This window comes from Poecilia formosa, unplaced genomic scaffold (genome assembly GCF_000485575.1).
Source record: "Poecilia formosa unplaced genomic scaffold, Poecilia_formosa-5.1.2 Scaffold246, whole genome shotgun sequence".
In the NCBI taxonomy this organism is placed as follows: Eukaryota; Metazoa; Chordata; class Actinopteri; order Cyprinodontiformes; family Poeciliidae; genus Poecilia; species Poecilia formosa.
In genome coordinates, this window is record NW_006800185.1 from 674,498 (window position 1) to 698,859 (window position 24,362).

The window sequence follows — 24,362 nt, forward strand, 5'->3', positions numbered from 1 at the left end:
CGTTCAGACTGCCATGAAAAAGGCAGATTTTGTAGCCAAAGACTGTTTTCACACCTCATAGTCCGGTCCGGTAGACTCGGTTCAGTTGGAGACCAAAATTCCAACACTTGTTACATTTTTGTTGTGGTTCGTTTTCGAGCTGCACTGTGTCAAACAAACCAAGAACCGCTGAAAGAAACGCCACAAAAACCTCAGAAGAAGACATGAGCCCAACTTTCTTCTTCATGAAATGTAAACTAAAGTGTAGTGACAACAGATTTTAGCGGTTGTAAGATTTCTCCTTTGTCATTGGGAAAAGACCACAAGAAATTTCTCCCGCTAGCACTAGACTCTTATGTTTGTTTTGGTTTTATTTACCCAGAATGCCCTGCGCTGTAGTTTGCTTCCTGCTTTTGGAGCGGTTTCTGACTCGCTTGCATTCAGATGCTTCCGAACCGCGCCATAATTCACGTCAACTGAGCCGAGACCGAGGGTTTTAGGCGGACCAGAGTTTGCTTTTTTAGTCCAATTGCACATTCACACTTCCCCAAACAAACCAGACTTTCTACCAAACAAACTTGAGTTTGATTAAAGCAGGTTAAACTGGGCTGGTGTGAATTCACCCTTAAGTTCTAAGGTTTATTTGTACTGAAATACCTGAACTTTATTCATTTTCTCAGTAAAACCAGGTTCCGTTGGTTCCAGGAGAGTAGCGTGTACCGAGATGCGCCGCCGTTTGCTTTGGACGGAGTCTACATTTCCGAGCCCTGCCCCAACCACTGCGGTGGACATGGAGACTGCATTTCTGGTGTCTGCTTCTGCGATATGGGCTTCACAGGTGCTGTGGTGACAGAAAGCTGAGGTAACCAAGTATCTCATGATGCTGCTGTATTTTAACCTGTGATCGTCCTTATTTTCTTTATAGTGGAGCAAGATAGTTGTGTCCCATCCGTAGCGAGTCCCCCAGAGCTGACAGAGGGCTTTGAGGGGAAGCTGAGTCCTCTCTGGCAGAGTATCAGCGGGGGGCAAATCGGAGGCGGCTGTGGCATCATCAGTGAGGGCAAGGCTCTTTACTTCAGCAGTGCTGGACGTCGGGAGGCACAAACAGCTCCTCTGGACACAACCAACACGCGGTGAGAGGAGCAACTCTCTCATTCTCCCTGTTTTGAAGCATTATGTTGATGCTGCTTAATATAAAATTCACTTTTGTTGTTTTTTGTTTATAGGTTGGCTCAGTTTTACATCCGAATTGGCAGCAAGAGTTTAGGACCCACCTGCACCAGGCCTCGCTCGCGCAATGAAGGTCGTTTTCAAATACAACACATGTTGTGATGAGGCCCTCTGCTGGTTCAATGTGGGAACTGCATATAAGTCAATAAAGGAAGGATAACTTGATCCCTCCAGCTCTGCAAAATCACAAAATCTTGCCAAATATTCTTTCAGTTAGTACAAATATCTTAGTACACTTGAAATAAGACAAAAATAACTTTTTAGCAAGACACAAGAGGTTGTTTTAGGTCAATAATTTCTTAATGGTGATAAAAAGAAATTGTTCCACTGGTAGATTATTTAACTTATAATATGGGAACAATGTCTTGGTATAAGTTAAATAATCAAATGTTGCTGAAAAGTTGCCTGTAAATTAGTTTTCTCTTGTTTCAGGCATATTAAGATATTTTCACTAGACTAAGCATACACGGTAAGATTTTGTGTTTTTGCAGTGAGGTACGTTTGTTCTGCCACAGGCTTTATCTCCATCGTCTTTTTCTCTTAATTTAAGTAGCAAATTGCTGAAATTAAGGCGTTTTAAAAGTTCACCCTGAGTTACCTGCAGTAGATAAATCTCTACATTTAGTATAAAATTAGCTAAAGCTAAATACAAGTCCAAGACTAAATTGAATATGTATCGTCTTAAAATTCCTCCAGTTTCTAAAACATAGCTGACTGTGTCAAACCTTGTGTGAATATTCAAACCATTTCAGGTCAGAGTTACTCCCTATTACAAAATTAAAGTGGAATAAAATTATTACATTGGTTTAAATTAACACTGAATTTCACACTGTAAGATTATTATTATTTTTTTAATTCATTTATTTCGAACAGACAAAAAGTAAAATAAAATTCAAACAAATGATCATGCCTATTGGTTAATTTTGCATTATTTGTTTGAAAAGGAGCAGGTAGAAGAAGCAGGATCTTCTGATTTTCTGCCGCTGTCATCCTCATAACTTACAAGCATTTAAATCTCCAAACACCAGATTAAGCCTTAAATTATTCCCACATTGAATGACGTTTAAACACCACATTCTCCTCCTTAAATGTACAATTATTTATACATTTTTAATATCTTCAGTAGCATTTTAGATCTTTGAGACCCTCATCCTATGCAACATATTTCCCAAAAAGCTCCTGTTTAAACAGTTTTTAAAGCTGGTTTATAAGATTATTGGTGACAGAAGAACTTATCAGAAGTTTCTGATGAGGGTCATGTGGGTAAATGCCCAGGGCTGCATTAGAAATGGGGATAAAAATATACGTAATATTTAATTTGTGCTACAAGTTTTCTATTGCTTTTACACATGTGAAATCAGTGGGAAGTTGACATCTCCACATGCTGAGTAAGTGTCGCTTCCATCCTGCTGAGAAACGGAGTTGGATTAATCTGGATCTGTACTAAAACATCAAGCTAAGAGTGTAATGAATGAACTCACTGTGACTGGACTTTATATCCAGAACTAGCATGTCGTTTAGAACAGTGCAAGCTTCCCATTTGGTTTCTGTTAATGATATTTCCCCTTTTCTCTATTAAAAGGCTGTTTTTGTACTTTCAGGTGTCATTGTCCAGTTCTCCACCAATAATGGCATCCAGTGGCAGTTTCTGAGAGAGTTGGACTTCAGCTCCTTCTTGGAGCCTCAGGTGGTCACCATTGAGCTTCCACCTCCAGCAAAAACTCCCTACACAGTGTTTCGGTGGTGGCAGCCTCAGCAAGGTGAGTAAACTGTCTGCAAAACTCACTATGCAATAAATGTACCTTAAAGTTGACCTCTTATGCTTCCTAGAACAGGTTAGGATAGGCCTATACAAACATGTTTATTACATTTTTTTGCACAAATTTATTCTTAGATAATGAGATTTTAGCTGTTTTAGAGCCTCTTGTGACATTAAATCCAAATAAGCTGCTAGCCACTCCCACCCACCACAACATTTATGCTGGGAAGTGAGAACTTGCAACTGGATTTGATGTCTGACTCGACGTAACAGCATTCTAGTTAAGAAGTCTTAAATTTCCACATGGTGACACCCGTAAACATTGTTTGCAATAACTAGTATCACCTTAAGCTCAATTTCCCATAAGCAAACAACACTTTTAATGTTTAAAGTTGTAGGCGCTACATGCAACATTGATATTAAATGTATTTTTACATGTTTGTCATCTTGTAAAATACACGTTTCCACCAGAATTTACCACTGCTGATGTGAGGAGCGGCCATATTGAAACAGGAAGTCTGCCTTGCAAGTTTCCCATTGAGAAATCAGACTTCCAGTTGATTTTTCCGACTGGCAATTCTGAAATTCCCAGTTTCGAGTACAACTGGACCGCAGTGTCACACTCTCACTTCAACATGGCTGCAAACAGATGTGCAATTGTATAACCGTACATCTTTGAAAAGCATTAGTTGAGCCTCCTGCACAACTAACAAGAATGCAACAAGTGGTTTCTGGTTGTTAACAACAACAACTTGTCTTTTCCAGCAGCCATTGTATAGAACATACAGCGGTAAAAACAGCTGACCAAACATGCTGGAACCCCTCTTTAGTTGCTAGACAACGGTGCTGGGCTCCGCTGGGGTTGCTAGGTAACGAGGCATTGCACTCCAAATGTGACTTGACAATCAGGAAAGTCATTAACTTATAACCAAAAAAACATCTGAGTGTTTTTTAAAGTGTTTATTTTTAGAAGCAGTAGAGACCCAAGTGGAAAAACTTTTAATAGTATTAGGTCGCCTTTACTGTAAGCCAATTCTTTAGATCGTTTTACTCATTTGCTCTGCAGGAAAGCACTCTGCCCAATGGGCGCTGGATGACGTTCTGATCGGTATGAACGACAGCTCCAGAACGGGTTTCCACGATAAATTCGATGGCACCACCCCTCTGAGGCACAACTGGTACCGGATCCAGGGCGGGGAGGTGACCGTGGACTGCTTGTCTCTGGACACTGCTCTCACCTTTAACTCTGAGGCCATTGATAGTAAGTGAAACACATTCACTACAGCTGTGAAGTGTGTTTGTTGTCCAAACTGGAAGCAACACACAGTCATTTATTACATTAAGGAATCATATCAATATATACTTTCTTCAGTGTTTGCATATAGACTCAAGCACGTGTAATCCACCCAGACACTTAAAAATCATTCAAACAAGGAGCATCACAGCACTTTGCTATTAACAAGCAGCTGAAACAGAGCCTGGGATTTACTGTGGTGTCAGCCGTCCTGCATTATTAATGAGAGAAGACCTCGTCGAACATCCTGCCTGTTATTTATGCCTGCATCAAGCTGTGAGTGGATTAGGTTTGTGCAAATAGCGCATCACAAAGGGGCCATTCATTAGGTGTGCACAGCATGACCGATTTGGCAGCACATCTGTAAACACAGAAGCTCTGTGTTTACAGACGAAGCACGAAGAGGAACATTTGAGGATGCTTCATGGCAATAAAAGAGAGATAAATTTAGCTTAAGTTTGAGTGTTCACTTCTTCTTTCCCTGGCAGGAGAATTTACCAAAAACATATAAATTAATAATTTAGTTTCAGATTGTTGTGCAAGTCTGATTAACTTTTGTTAGGACTATAAAACATTGTATAAACAAACTCCCTTAGAGCGATTGGCTGGACTTTATTGGATAGACTTTTAGTGTTATGACTTCTTCAGAATGTAATTGTTGATCACAATAGAAAGGAAGCAGAAGTCATTGTTTCTTCCTGATACCTGAACAAAGATGGTGCCTTGCAAAAGTATTTATAACTTTTAAACCTCCAAACATTTTGTCAAAGTGCATAGCTGTGAAGCGAAAGGAAATGAATATGACGAGTAAATTTGTTTTACTACACTGCAAAAACACAAAATCTTACCCAGTATTTTAGTCTGGTTCCTAGTGCACTTGAAATAATACAAACTTAACTTATAGGTAACTTTTCAGGAGGTTGTTTTAACTCAATAATCCATTGATATTGATTTTAAAAAGTACCAGTTGGCAGATTATTTCACTCATGACGAGTCATTTTTCCCTTGTTAGAAGTGAAAGAATCTACCAGTTGAACTAGAACTTTTTCATCAATATTAAGGAATTACTTACTTCAAACAAGCTCTTATATGCTGGGGAAAAGTTAGTTCTGTCTTATTTCAAGTTTACTAACATATTTACGCTACGAAAGAGACCAAAAATACTTGTAAGATTTGGAGTTTTTGCTGTGTAATGTTGATAATGCTTCATAAATTGTAAAAAGATTTAACTTTTGCAACCTGAAACCACTTTGCAGAGAAGCCACGATATGCAGAGAGCTGGGACTTTGAGGTGACGGGGTCGTCGTTCCTCCAGTTTGAGCTGAGCATGGGCTGCAGTAAGTCCACCTCCTTCTCCCACGGCGTCCGGCTGGAGTACTCGACGGACTGCGGCCGCCACTGGACTCTCATCACGCCGGAGTGTGTGCCTCCAGCCATCGGCTGCGCCGGTTATACACAGAGCTCTGTCTACGCATCAACCCAACACAAACACTGGAGGAGAATCACGGTTTACCTGCCCAGTGCTGCCAAGTAGGTGGACTCACACATATAGTTAAAATTAGGAATGCAAACCATTAGTTGGCTTATGATTAATGTTTTATTAGATTAAAATTACTTCCATTGTAAATTAAAGACAGAAAAGCAGAGGTGATAGCGCAGGAAAATTGAGACATGTTGAAAGAAGACATGAACATATCTCAGTTCATAGGGCATGAAAATATTTTCTTTTTGCTCCTTCTTTAAGTTTAGTAATGTGAGAAAACCAAATTTTTCTGTTGTTCAGTCAGAATTTAATAGAGCTGACACTAATTTGTTAAAATATGGTGATATTCTTATTTTAAATTAAGCATTTTATTAAAAAATTCATTTTATGGAAAGATGGTCGACCCTCTTCATACTAGAGAAAACACTACAAGAAAAAGATGGCGACTTGTCAATCAGTCGCTCGTCAATTGATAGGATCAATCAACTTTAAATTAATTGATTAATCCCTATTTAAAATTTAAATCTTTATTTTCTATTAGAACATATGCTTGTTTTTTTGTCTTTGTAAAATTTTGCAAATCTAACATTATCTGTAGAAAACGCTGCTTTCTAGATGACATTATGTCATTATTACTCAAGCAAGCATGAAATCCAAAAACAAATTTAAAACCCTTGAATATATACAAAATATTGTAAATCTCAACACCGAGTAATGCACTCTTGTTGTTTTGTACTATAATGTTTATGTAATGGTGACTTTCTAAATAAAATGTTCCCGACTCACTCAGTTCCCCCAGAACTCGGTTCCGTTGGATCCAGACCCACTTCACCCCAGGGGCAGAAGGATGGGCGCTGGATAACGTGCTACTTGCCCCTGGTTGCCCTTGGATGTGCTCTGGACATGGTCTGTGCGACAACGGCCGCTGTGTGTACGTATATCCATCTCCTTCTGCGTTTCTCATCGATTTCTGCCTTGATTCAGTCCAATCCCTACATTCCTGACTTCTGTTAATCCATTCATTCTCTCACAGATGTGATAAAGGTTATGGAGGAGCGCACTGCGTGCCTTTGGCTCCTCTGCCCTCGGTGCTGAGGGAAGACTTCAACGAGAATCTGCAGCAGGAGACTTGGCCCGAAGTGTACGGCGCCGAGAGGGGGACGCTCAGCGGAGAACCGCTTAAATCTGGAACTGCACTCATTTTCAAAGGGGTGAGGAAGCTGGACAGGGTTGCCAGATCTGACTGAAAGATTCCAGTCCAAACACAATGAAAAACCAACTCCATAAAATCTCAACCTCCAATGAAACTCCTGTTTATAGCACCAGATATAATTCTAATTCAATTCAAGCTGATTGATCCCAAAGGAAAATTAAATGTTGTTGAAACTCATATTAATTCAAATTCTTCAAAGAGTTGCACTTGATTAACCAATTTCAAAATAAATGAACTAATAAGTTCAATAGCATGGCATTTTCTGAAGTTTTTGTTTTTCTGCCACATAATGACTGTTTTGAAATAATTTTTCTCTGAACATTTTCTAAAAACCTGCCAAATTTTGTGAACAGAAGCCCAATTTTTAACTTTCCAGCAGGAAACTCACCCAATCTGGCAACACTGGTGCTGAGCTTGTGCAGATAAAAATTCAGAGCAGAACTTGGAAATTTAAATCACATTCACATTTTTTCTTCTGTTTGTTTGCAGGATGGACTGCGAATGATTGTGTCGAGGGATCTGGACTGTTCAAACACTCTCTACATCCAGTTCTCTTTCAAATTTATTACCAAAGGTACTCCTTCACTTCCTCTGACCTGCATTTTTCCTTGAATTTTGCTGTAACTGTTCATCCTTTGGGCTTTTCTAGGAGTGCCGGAGCGCTCCCACTCGGTGCTGCTGCAGTATTCTGTGAACGGAGGAATCAGCTGGCTCCTGTTGGACGAGTTTTACTTCCCGTCTTCCACAGACACGCTGTTCCTCCACCTGCCTCTGCCAGCCAGCGCTCAGACCAACGCCACCCGGTTCAGACTGTGGCAGCCTTACAACAGCGGTGAGCCGGCAGCACCGATTCAGCTTCAGTTTTGTTATTTGTATGCCGTTGATTCACAACAAATGACAGCTCCAGGTGTTTTACAAAAAGGAAGTGTCAATACCAATATACACAGATTTTTATCAGTAGGTACTCCTTCACTTCCTCTGAAATATGATAGGATAATTAATACTCAAATAACAGAATATTCACTGAACTGTGAGCCGGAACCGCACAGCATTCTGGGGGATGTAGGCAGAAGAAAGGCTTTAGCTCCTAAACATCTCACAGCCAGCTAAACAAGATTGGTGGAATCAACTCACTCACTCTTTGGTTACCTAGCAACTCATTCACTCTTTGGTTACCTAGCAACAACTTGTTGAGTAGCTGGCGCAGCAGCAGTTTCAGGTTTTGCCACTGTGCCTCATAACTGCTTAAAAATAAAAAAGATGGTGTTGAATAAAAACTGTGAATAAAACAGGAAAGGTCACACCACCAGTTTGGCAGTATTTCTGATATTTAAAACAAAAAACTTATCAGTAATAATCTATATTGACAGATATGAAGGGCTTATATCGTGATTCCAATTTATATCTAGAAATATAAAGTCAATTAACTCCAATCCAGTCATATTCATCCCTAACAATTCAGCTTATTATTCAAATTGGTAAAAAGTTTTCCTTCTAAGGAGACCCAGGACTGCACAGAGTCACTAACTTTACAAGCCAGCATGTAGCAGCAGTCCATTTTTTTTCTCAGTAACTTTGTCGAATTGATTAAATTTGGCACTGTACAAATAAAAGCTGCGTTGATTTGACTGATAAAATAATATTTCAGCACACAGCTATTGTTTTGAAGTAGGCCTGACGCGATAAACAATAAATCAATTAATCGCACAATAAATTAAACCTATCGACCTCATTTTAATTATCGGCTTTATCGTCTCTTCCTGCCTTTTTTTTCTTTCTCTTGATGACACTGAATGAAAAAAGGCTCAGCTCCGGTGTTCTCCACTGACCCTCCCTTCCTACTTCCTTAGTGTAATGTCCAGCGCACACTACACGAGTTTTCGGCCCATTTTCAAAACCTGAGAGACACATTAGCCGACAGAAATCCTATATGTAACGGTTCGATCGGGTTCGATCGTGCCGTGTGGTGTCCAGCCACATGGGCACAAAATAATGGCTACAAATCCAGTTAACTAATTTTAAAACCAGGCATTAATCAATGCTTTACTAGAATCTACCTGTGACGCATGTGGCTAGAGCCAGCGTAAAGTCCTGACTGAATGAAAATCATTATAACCTTTTTATGTCACGTTAACGAAGAACAGCTGAAAACTTACCGGGTTTATAGCAATTTGGCTCCAACTCCTCTCCTTGTCATTTCTATATTCTTTGCACGAAATGTTGAATAAATATTAATGTTGTTTCCACATATCATCTCCAATGTCGGCTGGACTTCGGGTTGCACTGTGTCAGTTGTTTGGGATCCCCCTCCGTAATTTCCCCTCAGAAAGCAGGAGGAGAATCCCCGCTCTCTGATTGGCTACCTGTCACATTCAGCGTTAAGCTCCCAGTCGGGGAAAACCCTCGATTTAGATCGGAGCCACGACGATCTAAATCACTTCAGGATGATCGGTTATGAAATCACCAGCGACAATCTTAGATCAGCCAACGATCTAAGATTATCGTAAGGGGAAAATAGGGGCAAAAAATGGTGTAGTGTGAACTACTGCATTAGGTGGTCGGATGTGCCCGTCTTCTCTATTTAAATCTAGTGATTACTGAAGGGCAATACAGTATACAGACTTAATAATCTGCACTCTTTTGGTTGAATGCAATATTTATTTCCACTTTGGCTTTATGTTGTTTAGTTTTTATTCAAGTACGTTTTTTATTAATGGAGACTGAGAATCCTTTTTGTTTTTGGTTGTTTATCAGTTCCAGTGTTATGTGTTCTTTTGAAAATAAAGTACATCTACCTATGGCAGGAAATCACAGGCATTATTAGTCATTTCCATTAAATAAGTGTCAAAAGGTCTTGAAACAATATTATCGTTCATCGCAATAATTATTTAGACAATTGCTCAGCAAAATTTGTTATCATGACAGGCCTATTTTGAAGTTTTATTCATGTAGCATTCTGGACACATAAATAGCTGTGGTGGGCCAGATTTGGCCCTCGGGCCTTGAGTTTGACCCCCAAAAAAGTTTTTTTTTTTTTTTTTTTTTTCTCAGGCACAGAAAGGAGGATCTCTCCCAAGGAACATTCATAAGAACCACCACTGATTAGTATGTAATTGTTTTATTTTTTGTCCACCAGGTAAGAAGGAGGAGGTGTGGGTGATTGATGATCTCATCATCGATGGCAGCTCTCTACACAAACCACCGATGGTAATCGACACTTTTGAGGAAGGACCTAACGAGGAGAACTGGCTTTTCTACCCTGGTGGAAACACAGGACTATACTGCCCCTACCAGAAGGCTGGCCTGTGAGTCTTAACCTGCAAAAACACAAAGTCTTACCAAATATTTTGGTCTAATTTCTACAACAAATATACTAGCACACTTGAAATATGACAAAACTAACTTACGAGTAACTTTCAGTGAGATATTGTAGCTTGTTTTAAGTCAATAATTCCTTATTATTGACGAAATGGTTCTAGTTGCTTGCAGATTATTTCATTTATAACCAAAGTGGGATAGTAGCTAGTTACATTTACTTGAGTAACTTTTTTTTGAATAAATTACATTTTAGCAGTAATTTTTACTACTCTGCACTATTTACTTTTACTTGAGTAATTTTATTATAAAGTATCTCTACTCTTACTTGAGTAAAATTTCTGGATTTTCTCCCCACTGAGTGAAAAACAAACATGTTTTAACCAAAAATTCACCAGGCATAGACACACACCTGCAGGTTTTAAGTTTTATAAGTTTTTTATTGGAAGAAACTGATTTGGGAAAATTTTCTTTTGCCTGATTTTGTTATTTTTTGTTCCTTAAATGAGTTATTGTCATTATTGTCTTTAAAATGCCAACATTTCCACTTAACTGTTATATTTTTGTCTGTCTGATGATGTAATTTTAAAATACCAAATGATTGATAATTTGATCAGTTACTCAGTACTTCAGCAGATGTTTTACTAAATACTTTACTTTTATTTGAGTCATTTCTTGGATGACTGTTTATTACATGTTCTTGAGTAAAAATAAGTTGAAGTAATGCTACTTTTACTTGAATGTAATTGTGTACTCTGCCCAGCTCTGCTTATAACACAGGAAAAAACGTGTTTTGATTATTTTAATGCGTTTCTGTCACACAGACTAATCAGTGATAAAACCTGTGAAAACATTATGTTTGTTTTTTTATTTTTTACCTCTGATTAATCCTAGTGTTTTGTGTTGATGCAGGGAAGACGACGAGTCGGCCATGGTGTTCATCTCCAGTGAGCTTGGAGAACACTCCATCACCACCAGGGACATCGACGTCAATGAGAACACCATCATCCAGTTTGAGGTACACAGACATCGAATGAAACGATTGTTTCTTCGATGTCTGGAGAGAAATAGGACAGAAAGAATCACAAGAATACAAAATAATAAATTCCTATAGGAGCTTTTTAATAAGCCAAAATTAGACGATATGGTTAAATATTTGCATTTCAACACGTTTTCTCACAAAAATGACAATAAACAGGTTTTCTATCTTCTGTCAGTTTAACGGCAACAGCGGAGCTCATAAAACTATAAAATGCTTCTAAACTTTACCACAAAAATTAAGGATTGGTTATAAAGTGTCTTAGCAATATAGAGGCTACAAATATAGAATGTTTTGATCAGCATTTCCCGATCACAAGAGTGAGGGAATGACAGGAGAGCCACCTAGTGGTGGATATGCATTACTGACCAATCCCAGAAAAGCCTTACTACCAAACCAATGATGTATGGATTGCAATTTCCTTAAATAAAAAATATGCAGAGTAATACATAATAAAAAAATAAGATTTTAACCATTTTTTTTATTGTATTTGCATTGTTTATAGGCTTATCTGAAATATGGATTGATATTTATTTTAAATGTTATGAAATCACATCAATAACAAATGCACAGAATCTCCCAGAACTGCACTGGCAAGGCGATAATAGTTCTTTAACAGGTTTTCCCAAATTTTCTATGCTATTGCTACAGTCAACGCTAAAAATAAGTAAAGAAACAAACTTATAGAAAACTTTTTATTCACTATTCCAAAACTATGACATTAATTTAGCATAAATGCTGCCTCAACTCATCTGATTTTAAATGCTCATGAGTTTGGTTAATTGTATTAGATAAATTATTATGACTTAATTACCAGATGATACAAATTTTCATCACAATCCCGTCTTGATTATAAGAAAATATGTAATATTTTATATTATTCTCATCCAATTTAATTTTATTTACATGGTTTTTATGGTTTTCTACAGCAACACAAGGTTCCTTTGGTCTTTTTGTTAGAAAATCTTTATTTTATTACAACTCGATGAATTTGGCTAACAGCCAATCAAACATTTATTTTAACTTGTATTGTAATTTTAAAAATGATTGAATAACAGGAAATCAAAAAATTATGATGAAAAATTTGAGATTAAAAATTTATTGGATTTTCTTTTTTTTCTTTCCTTCCCTCCAACTTTCTGAGGCCTCCACAGCGCCACCTGGTGGCCTCTCATAAAAACACTGCTCTAGCCGATCTCAGTCACATTTTTCTTGTGTATTTCTGCTTTTCTTTAGATCAATGTTGGCTGCACGACTGAGAGCTCCTCTGCAAACCCGGTTCGGCTCGAGTTCTCACGGGACTTTGGAGCCACGTGGCACCTTTTGGTGCCGCTGTGTGCCGGTGGCCCTCAGCCCTCCTCGCTTTGCTCCACAGAGCTTCACCCTGCCAGCATCTATTTCCCCGGTACCACACACGGCTGGAGGAGAGAGCTGATCCACGTTGGCAAGCTTCGCCTGTGTGGGTAAGGCCAAAAATACCAAAACACTCACTCAGTCTTTAAAATCACGATTTTGTAAGTTGTAAATTTCTTTCTCTGGAATCCAGGTCAATAAGGTTCCGCTGGTTCCAAGGTTTCTTCTCAGCTGGTTCTGCTCCTCCAACGTGGGCGCTGGATAACGTTTACATCGGCCCGCAGTGTCAGGACATGTGCAACGGTCACGGGGTGTGTGTGAGCGGCACCCACTGTGTGTGTGACCCCGGTTTCTCTGGACCCGACTGCTCTGCTCCAGAAACCCCCAATCCGGACTTCCTCAAGGAGGACTTTGAAGGTACAAAAGAATCAAGTTACTTGTTGCTGCGTATTAAAAATGGAGATGCAAGTTATGAAGCAACGGGTTAATTTAAAGTTGGTTGATGGTTTGATTGATTAATGAGCTGCCATTTTCATAAAAACCTGAGTTTTCTCTTGTATCAAGAGGTTTCAAGTCTATCAAGTTTATTTGTAAGGCATATTTCAGCAACGAGGCAGTTCAAAGTGCTTCAGTCAACAAGTGAAACCTTACATTTTGTCCAGTGCCATCGTTATACATCAAAATGCTGATTAGTGTTTCATTTATAATGTTCCAAACAAAACAGATGGGTTTGAAAATTGTGGTTTTCTGACATAATTAAACTTAGAGATATTTATAAAATGTAACAACACAGGAACCTTTTAGGTTGTTGAATAGGAAAATAGAAGATGAAAATAATAAAATATGGGAAACACTTAATTCCCCACAAAAGGAGAGATGTTCATACAGACATACTCTCTGTTGTTGCTCTTGAAGGAAAATTAAAACTTCGCTCCATGAAGTCAGGACAAATATCAAAATCATTGGCACTATGTGTTTTTTACATTATGTTAAAATTTTTCTCCGTTTTTTGTCACATCAGTAATTTTTGAATGAGAAATTGATCCACTAAAGTGAAACTTAAGCAGATTGTTGAGTTTTTATATTTAAAACAGAACTGCATAAAGTGCATTTTGTTCAAACCGGACTGTGCTAGAACTGTTTCTCTTCATTCTGGTATCCCTCCGCCATCTTTGTTTCTGTATCAACTGGCTCCACTTAAGGATGGCCAACGGCACCCTCTGCTGGATGGCGACAAAAACTGCAACACTAATAGAAAGTCTAATTGGTTAATGTTTTGAAGTAATTTTAACCGTTAATCAACAATTGCTTGATTAATTGCTTGCATCCCTATTTGACGAGGTAGGAATATGTAGTTGTTTGCAGAACAACTCCATATATGTAGTAACTTGTGATAAGTATGTCTGGCTTCTGCTTCCTTATCCAGGAGGAGCTGTGGATGCTGAGCATTTCACTCTGCTGAGTGGAGGAAAGCCATCCAGGAAATGTGGCATCATGTCCAGCGGAAACCACCTGTTCTTCAGCGAGGACGGTCTACGCATGTTGGTCACCAATGATATGGATCTGTCAAATGCAAGGTACACCTGCTTTAAGCCAACACTAGAAACAGTTACATTACTTTGAAAATGTTTGAAACATTTTGAATTTTCAGTTCTGATTGAAAACTTTTCATTCTTCCTCAGGTTTGTTCAGTTCTTCCTTCGCCTTGGTTGTGGCAAAGCGGCGCCGGATCCTCGTTCTCAGCCTGTCCTGCTGCAGTTCTCTGTGGACGGAGGCCTAACCTGGGGACTCCTCCAGGAGTTTCTCTTCAGTAATACCAGTAACCAGGCTCGGCTGGTGGCTCTGGAGATCCCACTGCGTGCCAGAACACCTGCCACTCGTCTGCGCTGGTGGCAGCCGTCAGAAAATGGTCACTTTTACAGCCCCTGGGTCATAGATCAGGTACATGAAGTCAATTTATCCATAACGTGAACATAATTAATCATAATAATCAAACCCCCAGTCGGTAGTGCCAGATGCCCGGTAGTATTGAACCAGGTTCTGGTTCTACTGAAGGTCTCTTCCTGTTAAAGGGGAGTTTTTCCTCTCTACTGTCTGTACATGCATGCTCAGTATGAGCGATTGCCTTAAAGTAAAGTCGAGCAACTGCTGCTACGTGTTCATCCAGGAGGAGTTAATGCTGCAAGTTAGAGACTCAATGCAGCCTCTTGGGTTTCCTTAGATAGAAACCTTTTAAACTAATTAACTGAACATTCTGTAGTGTTTGATAACTAGGATCACTTGAAATGTGTGTGATTTCAAGTCACACACATTTCACTTTTCACAAGGCACTTTTTTTTGAAAAGTGCCTTGAGATATTTGTTGTGAATTTGTTTTATATATGTAAACTGAATTCTATAATTATTTTCACCATATATTGACATTCTATGTCAATTGTTTGACATTGCATGTCAAACTCGAGGCCCTCGGGCCATATCCGGCCCGCTAAAGCTATTTATGTGGCCCTCAAGAATCTAGAGGGCCATATAAATACAATTCAAACTAACAGTTTTGTGCTAACATATTATTTTATCAGTCAAATTAAATCAGTTTTTATCTGTGTAGTGGCAAATTACTACAATTTGAAAAGACGTAAATATTTTAATTTTAGGAAGTATTCATCGATTTCAGAAAAAGCTATAATATTTTAGGATTTCCTCCAGAAATATAGCTAAACCAGTTGCACCACTGAGGTTTTATTTTTTATTTTTTTTGTTTAAAAAATGTTAAGAGTTGACATTAAATTTCAGAAGTAAAACATCAACAACAAAGAAAATACAGCAGTGGATTAAATAAAACTAGTCTTTCTGTAGGTTGTGCATTTATATTCGAATGCTGTTATTTTTTTAAATGGATAACAGTTTGCTGAAGATTACATACGTTTTATTACGTATAGCTTAACCTGTCTTTGCTATCACTGTTACTGGTGTATTAATAAAATTACTTAAAATAAAGAAACAACACTGAGCCTAGTGGGGGGAATAAAGCCTGGCAGTCCGCCAGGCTTATAATACACTGGGTGAAACATGTACTGTAAGTTTGATAAGTAGTTTTTTCAGTGCATTCTGCCACAGCTGAAAATGAGTTCGACTCCTCTTCGACTCTCCTCTCTCTGCCATCAGTAATGTTTTCTCTTTTATGCTTTAGGTTGTGGTGGGTGGCAGTGCTAGCGGCTGGGGGCCACTGGAAGACGATTTCTCCTCCATCGACGGACGGTCGTGGCTCCTCCACCCGGGCGGAACCCGAATGCCTGTGTGTGGTTCTGACGGACCGGCTTTCGCTTTCATCGAGAAATCCAACACACGATACGCCGTCACTACTGACATCAGCTTGGGCCAAGACGCGTTCATCCAGTTCGACTTTTCTGCATCCTGCTCTGTCACCAATTCTTGCTACTGTAAGCAAAAGGAACTCATAAGCAAACATTATTATTATTTGCATTCGTAAAAAACTTAAAATGTGCTTGTTTTATTTTAAATGGAACATTAGATAACTGAAAATAACAGGATAGAAGTTGGTAAATATTTTCATAGTCACCTATTTAACGAAGGTGGGCAGAAATGATGCTCTCGGAAGTGTAGCACATATTTTTACTCAAGTAAAAGTAAAAAGTAGCATCCAAGAAATTACTAGAGTAGCAGTAAAGTATTTGGTAAAAAGTTGCCTCAAGTACTGATTAAATGATGTCTGTCTTATTATTATAATTGGAATTATTTCTGTCATTTAATATTAAAAAGTGCATAATCAGATGGATCAAAATATAAAGTGAAGTGGAAATTTTGGTATTTTAAGGGACAAAATGACACTAATTCATAAAAAAAACTAAATCAGGTAAAATATTTTCCAAGTCAGTTTTTTTCACTGAAAAATTTATGAAACTTTAACAAAAACTGCTGGTGTGTGTCTGTGCCTAGTGAATTTTTGGTTCAGTGGGTAGAAAATCCAGAAATTTTACTCAAGTAAGAGTAGAGATACTTCATAATAAAATTATTCAAGTAAAAGTAGAAAGCGTGGTAAAAATACTCCTAAAAGTAAATTTTTTCAGAAAAAAGTTACTGGTATGTAACTGCAGTTACGACCCAACCCTGCTGTTTTAAAGGTGATCTGTAAATGGATGAATGGAGGAGTTTTTAAGTGTCTGTTCCTCTCGTTGCAGCTGTGGAGTTGGAGTATTCTCTGGATCTGGGTCTGACTTGGCAGCCGCTGGTCAGAGACTGTCTGCCTACGAGTCCCGACTGCTCGTCTTACACTCTGCAGCGGATCCTCGTGTCAGACACCTACAACAAGTGGGGCCGCGTCACCTTGTCTATCCCATCATACGCAAGGTCAGCACAGATCTACGCTTTGCCAACCTAAGATGATTATTATATACTAGTACAGAAAACATCAGGATTGTCTTGCTCTTTCTGTTCTATTGCATTCAGGCATTTACCCTAAAAATTAGGGGTGGATAAATAAATCGGCATATAATTTATCCAATCTTGTAAAGTTTATCTTTCTTTTTGTTCCAGATCTCCGGCCACGAGGTTCCGCTGGTTCCAGCAGGCTCCCTTTGACAAGCAGCAGACCTGGGCTCTGGATAACCTCTACATTGGTGACGGCTGTCCTGATATGTGCTCTGGACACGGCCGCTGCCAACAGAGCTCCTGTGTGTAAGTCACAAAACATGCACATCACTAGAAAAGAAATACTGGTTTTAAGGCATTAAAGTCAAAATCTTACTTTTTACAGTACAGTCAATAAGCAAAAATATACACAGTTTTACATACTAAAGGGAATATTGGTGCAAATTTAATATTTTGGACATTTTATGGTTCCATTTGTGTCTCAAGCATTTAAGAAGAAACACCAAGTAAATTTTTGGCAGAAAGTTAATATTTTTTGGTGTCTGGAAAATGAGCTGTTTCAAAACAAATGCCTACTGGAAAAGACAAGTGTTTTGTTGTTGGCTTACCATTTGGAAACCACTTGCTGCATTCTTGTTGGTTGTGCAGGAGGCTCCACTTCTGCTTTTCGAAGATGTATGGTTGAATAATTGTGCATCAGTTTGCAGCCATTTTCACATGTAAACGTTGAGTTGGACAGCTGCAGCTTATTTGGATTTAAAGTGACAGGAGGCCCTAAAAACAGCTCAAAATAAGCAGAACTAAAATATGATGTAAGAATTATTTGAATAAAATGTAATGGACATGTTTTATATAGCCTATAGACTTATACTAACCTGTTCAAGGAAGCATAAAAGGTCACCATTAAAGTAGAGCAAAAAATGTTTGGGCCTGATTAGTTAAGAGGTTTTAATCTTAATCTTATTTTCTGACCCCAAAAAACCGAAACTAAATAAAAATTTAATCCCTATTATGTTATTCAATACTAACATTGTATGGCTCTTCTTGTTTCTAAATTCACTTTCCATGCCAGGTGTGACCCGGAGTGGGGAGGAGAGTACTGTGACGAGCCGGTGCTGCCGCTGCCGGCCCAGCTGAAGGACAGCTTCAGTCGAGCGCCGTCGCTCAGCCACTGGCACGTTCTCACGGGTGGGAAGCTCAGCTCCGTGTGTGGAGCTGTGGCTTCTGGAGCTGCGCTGCACTTCAGCGGGGTAGTTATGATTTTCTTTTTGCTGTACATCAAAACAAGGATTTTGCACAGAAAGGTCTGTGTGAAATATGTTAATGCAGGAGTTAAAATTCTCCTGGCAAAGATTGAAATTTCTGCAAAACCTGCAAAAGATTTAATATGTTTTTCATTGGAGGAAAGTCAGATAGTTAACAATAATGTCTGAAAGATTTATATTTGAGCATAAGTAATACAATGTCTGTCTTTATGTGTGGCAAAGGTTTTTCCATAACATTTTACACTGCAAACACATAAAATCTTACCGTTTTATGTAATTTAAATATCTTAATACACTTAAAATAAGACAAAACTAGTAACTTTTCAGCAAGATGTACGAGCTTGTTTTAATTACTGATGAAAAAAGTTACTATTTCGACTGGAATTTTTTCACTCAGAATAAGGTATGTTTCTAATATTATGAATCAATGAAATCTGCCAGGGTAATTAGAACTTTTTCTCATTATTAATGAATTATTGATGTAACTCAAGCTCCTATATGTTGCTGTAAAGTTACTTGAAAGTTAGTTTTGTCTTGTTGCATATTTTGCTCCAGAAACTAGACCATAAATACCTGGTAAGATTCTCTTAAGCCATGTTTTTCATTATAAAAGCAATAATAAAGGGCAGTTTTAACAGTTATCCTAAATGTTTTATTCAGTATCTGCTTTGCTCTTTAGTTGGAGCCTAATGAAGTTAAATGGGTTTAGAGAACTACATTGCAATGTTAGAAAAACATTAATTACACCTCTTTACATAATTCAAACCCTTTGTGACTTCAAAAATACTTTAGAAAGTAAAGAATTGGCTTTTCTCAGGCTGCATCTCTCCATTTGTCTGTGCGCAGTCATGCACTCGTCAGCTGGTGACGGTGGATCTGAATCTGACGAATGCCGAGTTCATCCAGTTCTACTTCATGTACGGCTGCATGATTCCTCCCAGCAACCGGAACCAGGGAGTCCTTCTGGAGTACAGCTTGAATGGGGGGATTAACTGGCATTTACTCACAGAGATCTTCTACGACCTCTACACCAAACCTGGGTGAGTTTTATTCCTCCACTGGCGCCCCCTGGTGGTCCACAAGGTACTGCACAAAGATGACAATGGGAAGTAGTAGGAGGATGATGGCGCGCCTTGTTTTTAATGCGTGAACAAACTTATTTTAATGGAACACAGCGATTCTAAATTTGTGTTTACTTAAACATTAGCGGATTATCAACAGAGTTTTGCTCACATTTGTAATGGAAACGCAGCTGCAGTCTCTGTGTTTCGTCTTCTCAGGTTCGTAAATGTGCTGCTGCCCCCTGCTGCACGTCAGGAAGGAGTGCGGGTGCGGTGGTGGCAGCCGCAGCATGAAGGCGCAGACCGGAGCGACTGGGCTCTGGACAACGTCCTCATCGCCGGGTCAGACCCGCGGGCCCAGATCTCTGACACGTTCGGAGGCGTGGCTCTGCCTAACCATGAGAGAGCGCCTGCAGATGAGACTTCTGGACGAGTCAGTCAGCTGAATGAACAGGAAGAAACGCCGATAGGTGATTCAACAACCGCCGCCCGTCACTGGGAAACACAAGTGTTTCTCTAGGTTTCTAACATTTGCTTGGTTTTGTTCTCAGTGAGTGACCACTGGCTTTTCTCTGAGGATTGCTCTGTGCAGCGCTTCTGCAACTCCCCTGATGGTGTGATGGTGTGTGGAAATGCAGATGGGAGAGAAGTGTATGCTGTCACACATGATATTGTTCCAGACAAAGGCTGGGTCATGCAGTTTAAGGTAACAATAACGTCAAGTTTATTAGTAACAAGGCAGTTCAAAGTGCTTTAAATAAAAACATTATAATAAACAAAAAGAAACATTACATTACAGTGGCAAAATAAAAAGTCCTCTAATCCTGGAGATGTTCTTCAGGTGATAGAAAGCCGACTTTGTAACTGTCTTTATGTGGCTCGGAAGGTTCAGGTCAGAGTTCATCATTAGACCCAGACTTCGGGCCTGATCGCTGGTTTTCATTCATAATAACTGAAGCTGTGCGTTGACTCCACATCGCTCCTCTTTAGGTCCAGAATAATAACTTCAGTTTTCTGGAGAAAGTTTTGGCACATCCACACATTTATCTGTTCTGAGCATCTGCTTTGAATGACATCGTAATATAGAGCTGTGCATCATCTGCATGATATCTAATCTTATTACTTGTTATATTCTGAATAGACATATTTAGAGTAAAAACATTTGCTTTGCATTTTTTTGGTCTGAATGATCTCATCTAGTGAGTTAACCTTGTCATTGTCTCTCTTAGATTGCTGTTGGCTGCAATGTTCCAGACCGCCCAGCAGATCGACAGATCCACGTTCAGTATTCGGTAGATTTTGGGGTCACGTGGAAGTACCTGGTCCCTCAGTGCCTGCCTGCTGACCCTCGCTGTGGCGGTCAGGTCTCCCAGCCGTCAGTCTTCTTCCCTGCTGAGAGCTGGAAAAGGGCAGTCTACCCGCTTCCAGACAGCCTGGCTGAAACGTGAGCTGTCCATCACCTGCCTCCGCATGGTTTTAGCTAGCCTTCACGATAAATCAACGACAGTATATATTGTGATAGACAGGTGATCAATATCAATATATAATGCATCAGGTAGAATATTCAATATCCTCACCTTCCTAAAAAATAATGACCTGAGTAGCATTTTGCCAAAAGTAATTTTTGGAAATGAAACCCAACCTTTTTCTTTCCAAAAAAAAAAAAAAAAAATTAAAAAAAAAAACACTATGGGTATAACATCTGGAGGATGTTTTAAATTTCTCTTTAAGAATCAGCTGAAGAGACCACAAAAACCTAAAAGTCTACAGAAGATTTCCTTTTGAAAAAAAAAAAAAAAAACCCTTTTAGGAAGATGAGGATATACAGAATATTCACTGAACTCCGATCCAGAACCGCACAGCATGCTGGGAAATGTAGGCAGAAGAAAGGCTTAACCTGCTCAGCTTCTTATAACCGGCTAAGCAAGATTGGTGGAATCAACTGACTCTCTCACTCTTTGGTTACCTAGCAACTCTCTCACTCTTTGNTAACGGCTTAAAGATAAAAAAGACATGTTGAGTGAAAACTCTGGATAAAGGAGGAAATGTCATGGCACCAGTTTGGCATCATTTTAGATGTTTAAAACAGAAAAACAATCAATAATTATTGATTATCAAATAAAATGAAAGTCTAGCCAAAGGCTTCGTGTACTGAAAGTTTAATTAGTGATGTGATTCTGTGTTGCTGAATGAGGCTTGTTCTTGTCCCAAGCGCGGTGCGGTTCCGGTTTTACCAGCAGCACTCGGACATCCAGTGGGGTGTGGAGAACCTGTACATCGGGCCGCCCTGTGACGGCCACTGCGGGGGACACGGAGACTGTCTGGATCAGCGCTGCATCTGCGATCCAGGATTCACCGGACCCAACTGTTACGCCAGTACCGCCCTAAAGGTAGCTTTTAATCGGTCTTTATGGGTCTCCTTCAGTGAAAGAATGAAGTGAGAGATGGTTTAAAGCATGTGTGCCAAACCTGAGGCCTGGGGGCCAAATCTGAGGCCCGGGGGCCAAATCTGGCCCGCAATAGCTTTTTATTTGACCCTCTACAGTACATAGGGACACTTAAATAAAATCAAGATCGTAACTGTCTGCTTAAATATTATTTTAACAATCAACTAAAATCAGATTTTTATCTGTTTTCTGCCATTTTTAGACCATTTGTTGCAATTCCACAATGCAGACATTCACACAAAATCAACAGATTGCTGCACGTTTCCACACTAATGTGTAGTTTTCAATTTATTGCAAATTTTCTACAAAAATGTTTAAAAACATTGGGCTTAAATTACCAACTCCACCCTGAATGTAGCAGTATTTACTTTTACTGAATTAACCTAACTTGATGTCTGTGATCAATATGGCGGGAAAAGAAGTCACAATTACGGTCCTACAGGAGCACAAATATTGGAAAAATTCTTTAAAAAATGTCTAAACTAGCACCATAAAACCAGGGATTTTGACTTTGTAAAAAAAATCACTAAATCATGACATAGTGACATCTTTTAAAAGTTGCACACTGCAGCTTTATGTATTGACTCAATAGGGCTGAAAATAAAGTCACACCACACTTTTCAGTTCACCTTTCTTCAATTTCACAAACATGCTTTATAACTTACATTTTACCTCAATCCCTAAAACAACATGATGAAATGTTGTGAGGAAATGTGAAAATGGTCAGGCATGTGAACGCATTTCCAATCCACTGTGTGATTTTGTTTTGTTTTTTTAACACTTGTTTCTTTTCTATAGGCATCTTTGAAGGAGCGCTTTGACTGGGAAGGGGGGGCCGGACCTCAGTGGCAGGTGCTGGAGGGCGGGAAGCCCTGCACCGACTGTGGCGTTCTGGTGGAGGGCACTGCTCTGTATTTTGGAGGAGCTGATGCCAGGCAGGCCGTCACTGCTGATTTGGACCTGCGGGGGGCCAAGTGAGTCCCATCACTCTTAGGGAGAAGATTCTGTTTAGTGAAACTCCTTAACTCTGTTGCGTTATTTATGTTTCTGCTCATAGGTTTGTGGAGTACTGGGCCAGGATCGGAAGTGACGACAACATGACCATGTGCCACCGTCCCACGTGCCGTAAAGAGGGGGTCCTGCTGGATTACTCCACTGATGGAGGTCAGCAAAGCTCAGGCTGTTACCTAGCAATCCAAGCTGACCTCCCGCACCTTTGGTCACCTGGTTTTACCGCTGCATGCGCTGTACAATGGCTGCTGGAAAAAACAAGTGCTTTGTTCTTGACATGCCGTCCAGAAACCACTTGCTGCATTCTTGTTGGTTGTGCAGGATGCTCAATTAATGCTTTTCAAACATGTACGGTGTATAATTGCACATCTGTTTTCAGCCATTTTCACATACGAGTGTAAACGCTGAGTTGAGGGGCCAAGAACTACAAAAACACAAAATGCTACCAAGTATTTTTGGTCTAATTTCTTGTGAAAATATCTTAGTATGCATAAAATAAGACAATAGTAGCTTTTTCTGCTTGTTTTATATAACTAATTCCTTAATATTGATTAAAAATTACTAGTTCCACTGGCATATCTTTTCACTGATAAGACATTTTTCCCATGTTATAAGTGAAATAATCTGCCTGTGGAATTAGTACTTTTTGATCAAAATTAAGACGTAATTGGCCTAAAACAAGCTCATATCTTGTTGAAAAGCTACTTAAGTTAGTTTTTCGGAAAATAGACCAAAAATATTTGGTACGATTTTGTTTTGGCATTGTGGACAGCAACGTCTGATTCGAATTTAAAGTGACTTTTGTTCTAAAAGTATAAGGAACATGTTTTGTATCACCCATAGACCCATCAAGGAAGCGCAGTAGGTCACCTTTCATGTAACTCTCTGAATACTCAGGTGTGTCCTGGACTCTGCTACATGAGATGGATTACCTGAAGTACGTGTCCGTGAGGAGAGACTACATCGTTCTGCCAGAGGTGGCGCTGACTAACGCCACACGCCTGCGATGGTGGCAGCCTTTCACCATCTCTTCAGGCTTGGCCACCCCGAGCCTGGAAAGAGCTCAGTGGGCCATAGACAACATCCTGGTGGGAGGGTCAGACATCAACCCATCCACACTGCTGGACACCTTTGATGATGGTGAGTTTGGATGCAAATCTGTCTGTGTTTAGTGATTTGATTCCAACTTTTAGGGTCACAATTTGATTCAGAAACCAAATTTTCTATTCAAACAGTTTGAAGATTCTGTTTGAATTATGTGACTAACGAGAGGAAAAGACGATGTAAACTAATAGAGCATTTACTTAAAACATATATAAAATGTTACACACTGTCAAAATTTAGCAGTTTATATTTAAACAAAAATACATAAAATTATGTAAGTTATATTACCGGTATTAGGCTAACTAGGCCGCCTGGTCTTTTCTCAAGTGAAAAAATATTAAAAATATATAATTTGTAGATGTAATTTTACAAAATAAAATGTAAAAATATATACAACATACAAAATAAATTAGATGTATTTTCT

At 39.2% G+C, this 24,362-nt stretch overlaps 1 protein-coding gene across 5 annotated transcripts in view; it reads left to right on the forward strand.

The window, feature by feature from the left end:
- The window catches only part of reln (reelin), a 154,080-nt gene that overhangs the window by 109,802 nt on the left and 19,916 nt on the right, over positions 1-24,362 (forward strand). For all 5 annotated transcript variants that reach the window (XM_016680552.1, XM_016680549.1, XM_016680550.1 and 2 more), the window contains exons 29-56: positions 660-817; positions 905-1,112; positions 1,206-1,282; positions 2,811-2,969; positions 4,035-4,229; positions 5,519-5,792; positions 6,536-6,676; positions 6,779-6,956; positions 7,448-7,532; positions 7,608-7,790; positions 10,095-10,263; positions 11,186-11,291; positions 12,549-12,775; positions 12,859-13,082; positions 14,092-14,242; positions 14,348-14,606; positions 15,852-16,101; positions 16,861-17,029; positions 17,216-17,356; positions 18,123-18,300; positions 19,162-19,355; positions 19,596-19,846; positions 19,928-20,082; positions 20,606-20,820; positions 21,589-21,766; positions 22,622-22,797; positions 22,881-22,987; positions 23,732-23,974. In XM_016680552.1, coding sequence (XP_016536038.1) covers positions 660-817; positions 905-1,112; positions 1,206-1,282; positions 2,811-2,969; positions 4,035-4,229; positions 5,519-5,792; positions 6,536-6,676; positions 6,779-6,956; positions 7,448-7,532; positions 7,608-7,790; positions 10,095-10,263; positions 11,186-11,291; positions 12,549-12,775; positions 12,859-13,082; positions 14,092-14,242; positions 14,348-14,606; positions 15,852-16,101; positions 16,861-17,029; positions 17,216-17,356; positions 18,123-18,300; positions 19,162-19,355; positions 19,596-19,846; positions 19,928-20,082; positions 20,606-20,820; positions 21,589-21,766; positions 22,622-22,797; positions 22,881-22,987; positions 23,732-23,974 — 5,051 coding nt within the window. The remainder of the gene's footprint in view (positions 1-659; positions 818-904; positions 1,113-1,205; positions 1,283-2,810; positions 2,970-4,034; positions 4,230-5,518; positions 5,793-6,535; positions 6,677-6,778; positions 6,957-7,447; positions 7,533-7,607; positions 7,791-10,094; positions 10,264-11,185; positions 11,292-12,548; positions 12,776-12,858; positions 13,083-14,091; positions 14,243-14,347; positions 14,607-15,851; positions 16,102-16,860; positions 17,030-17,215; positions 17,357-18,122; positions 18,301-19,161; positions 19,356-19,595; positions 19,847-19,927; positions 20,083-20,605; positions 20,821-21,588; positions 21,767-22,621; positions 22,798-22,880; positions 22,988-23,731; positions 23,975-24,362) is intronic.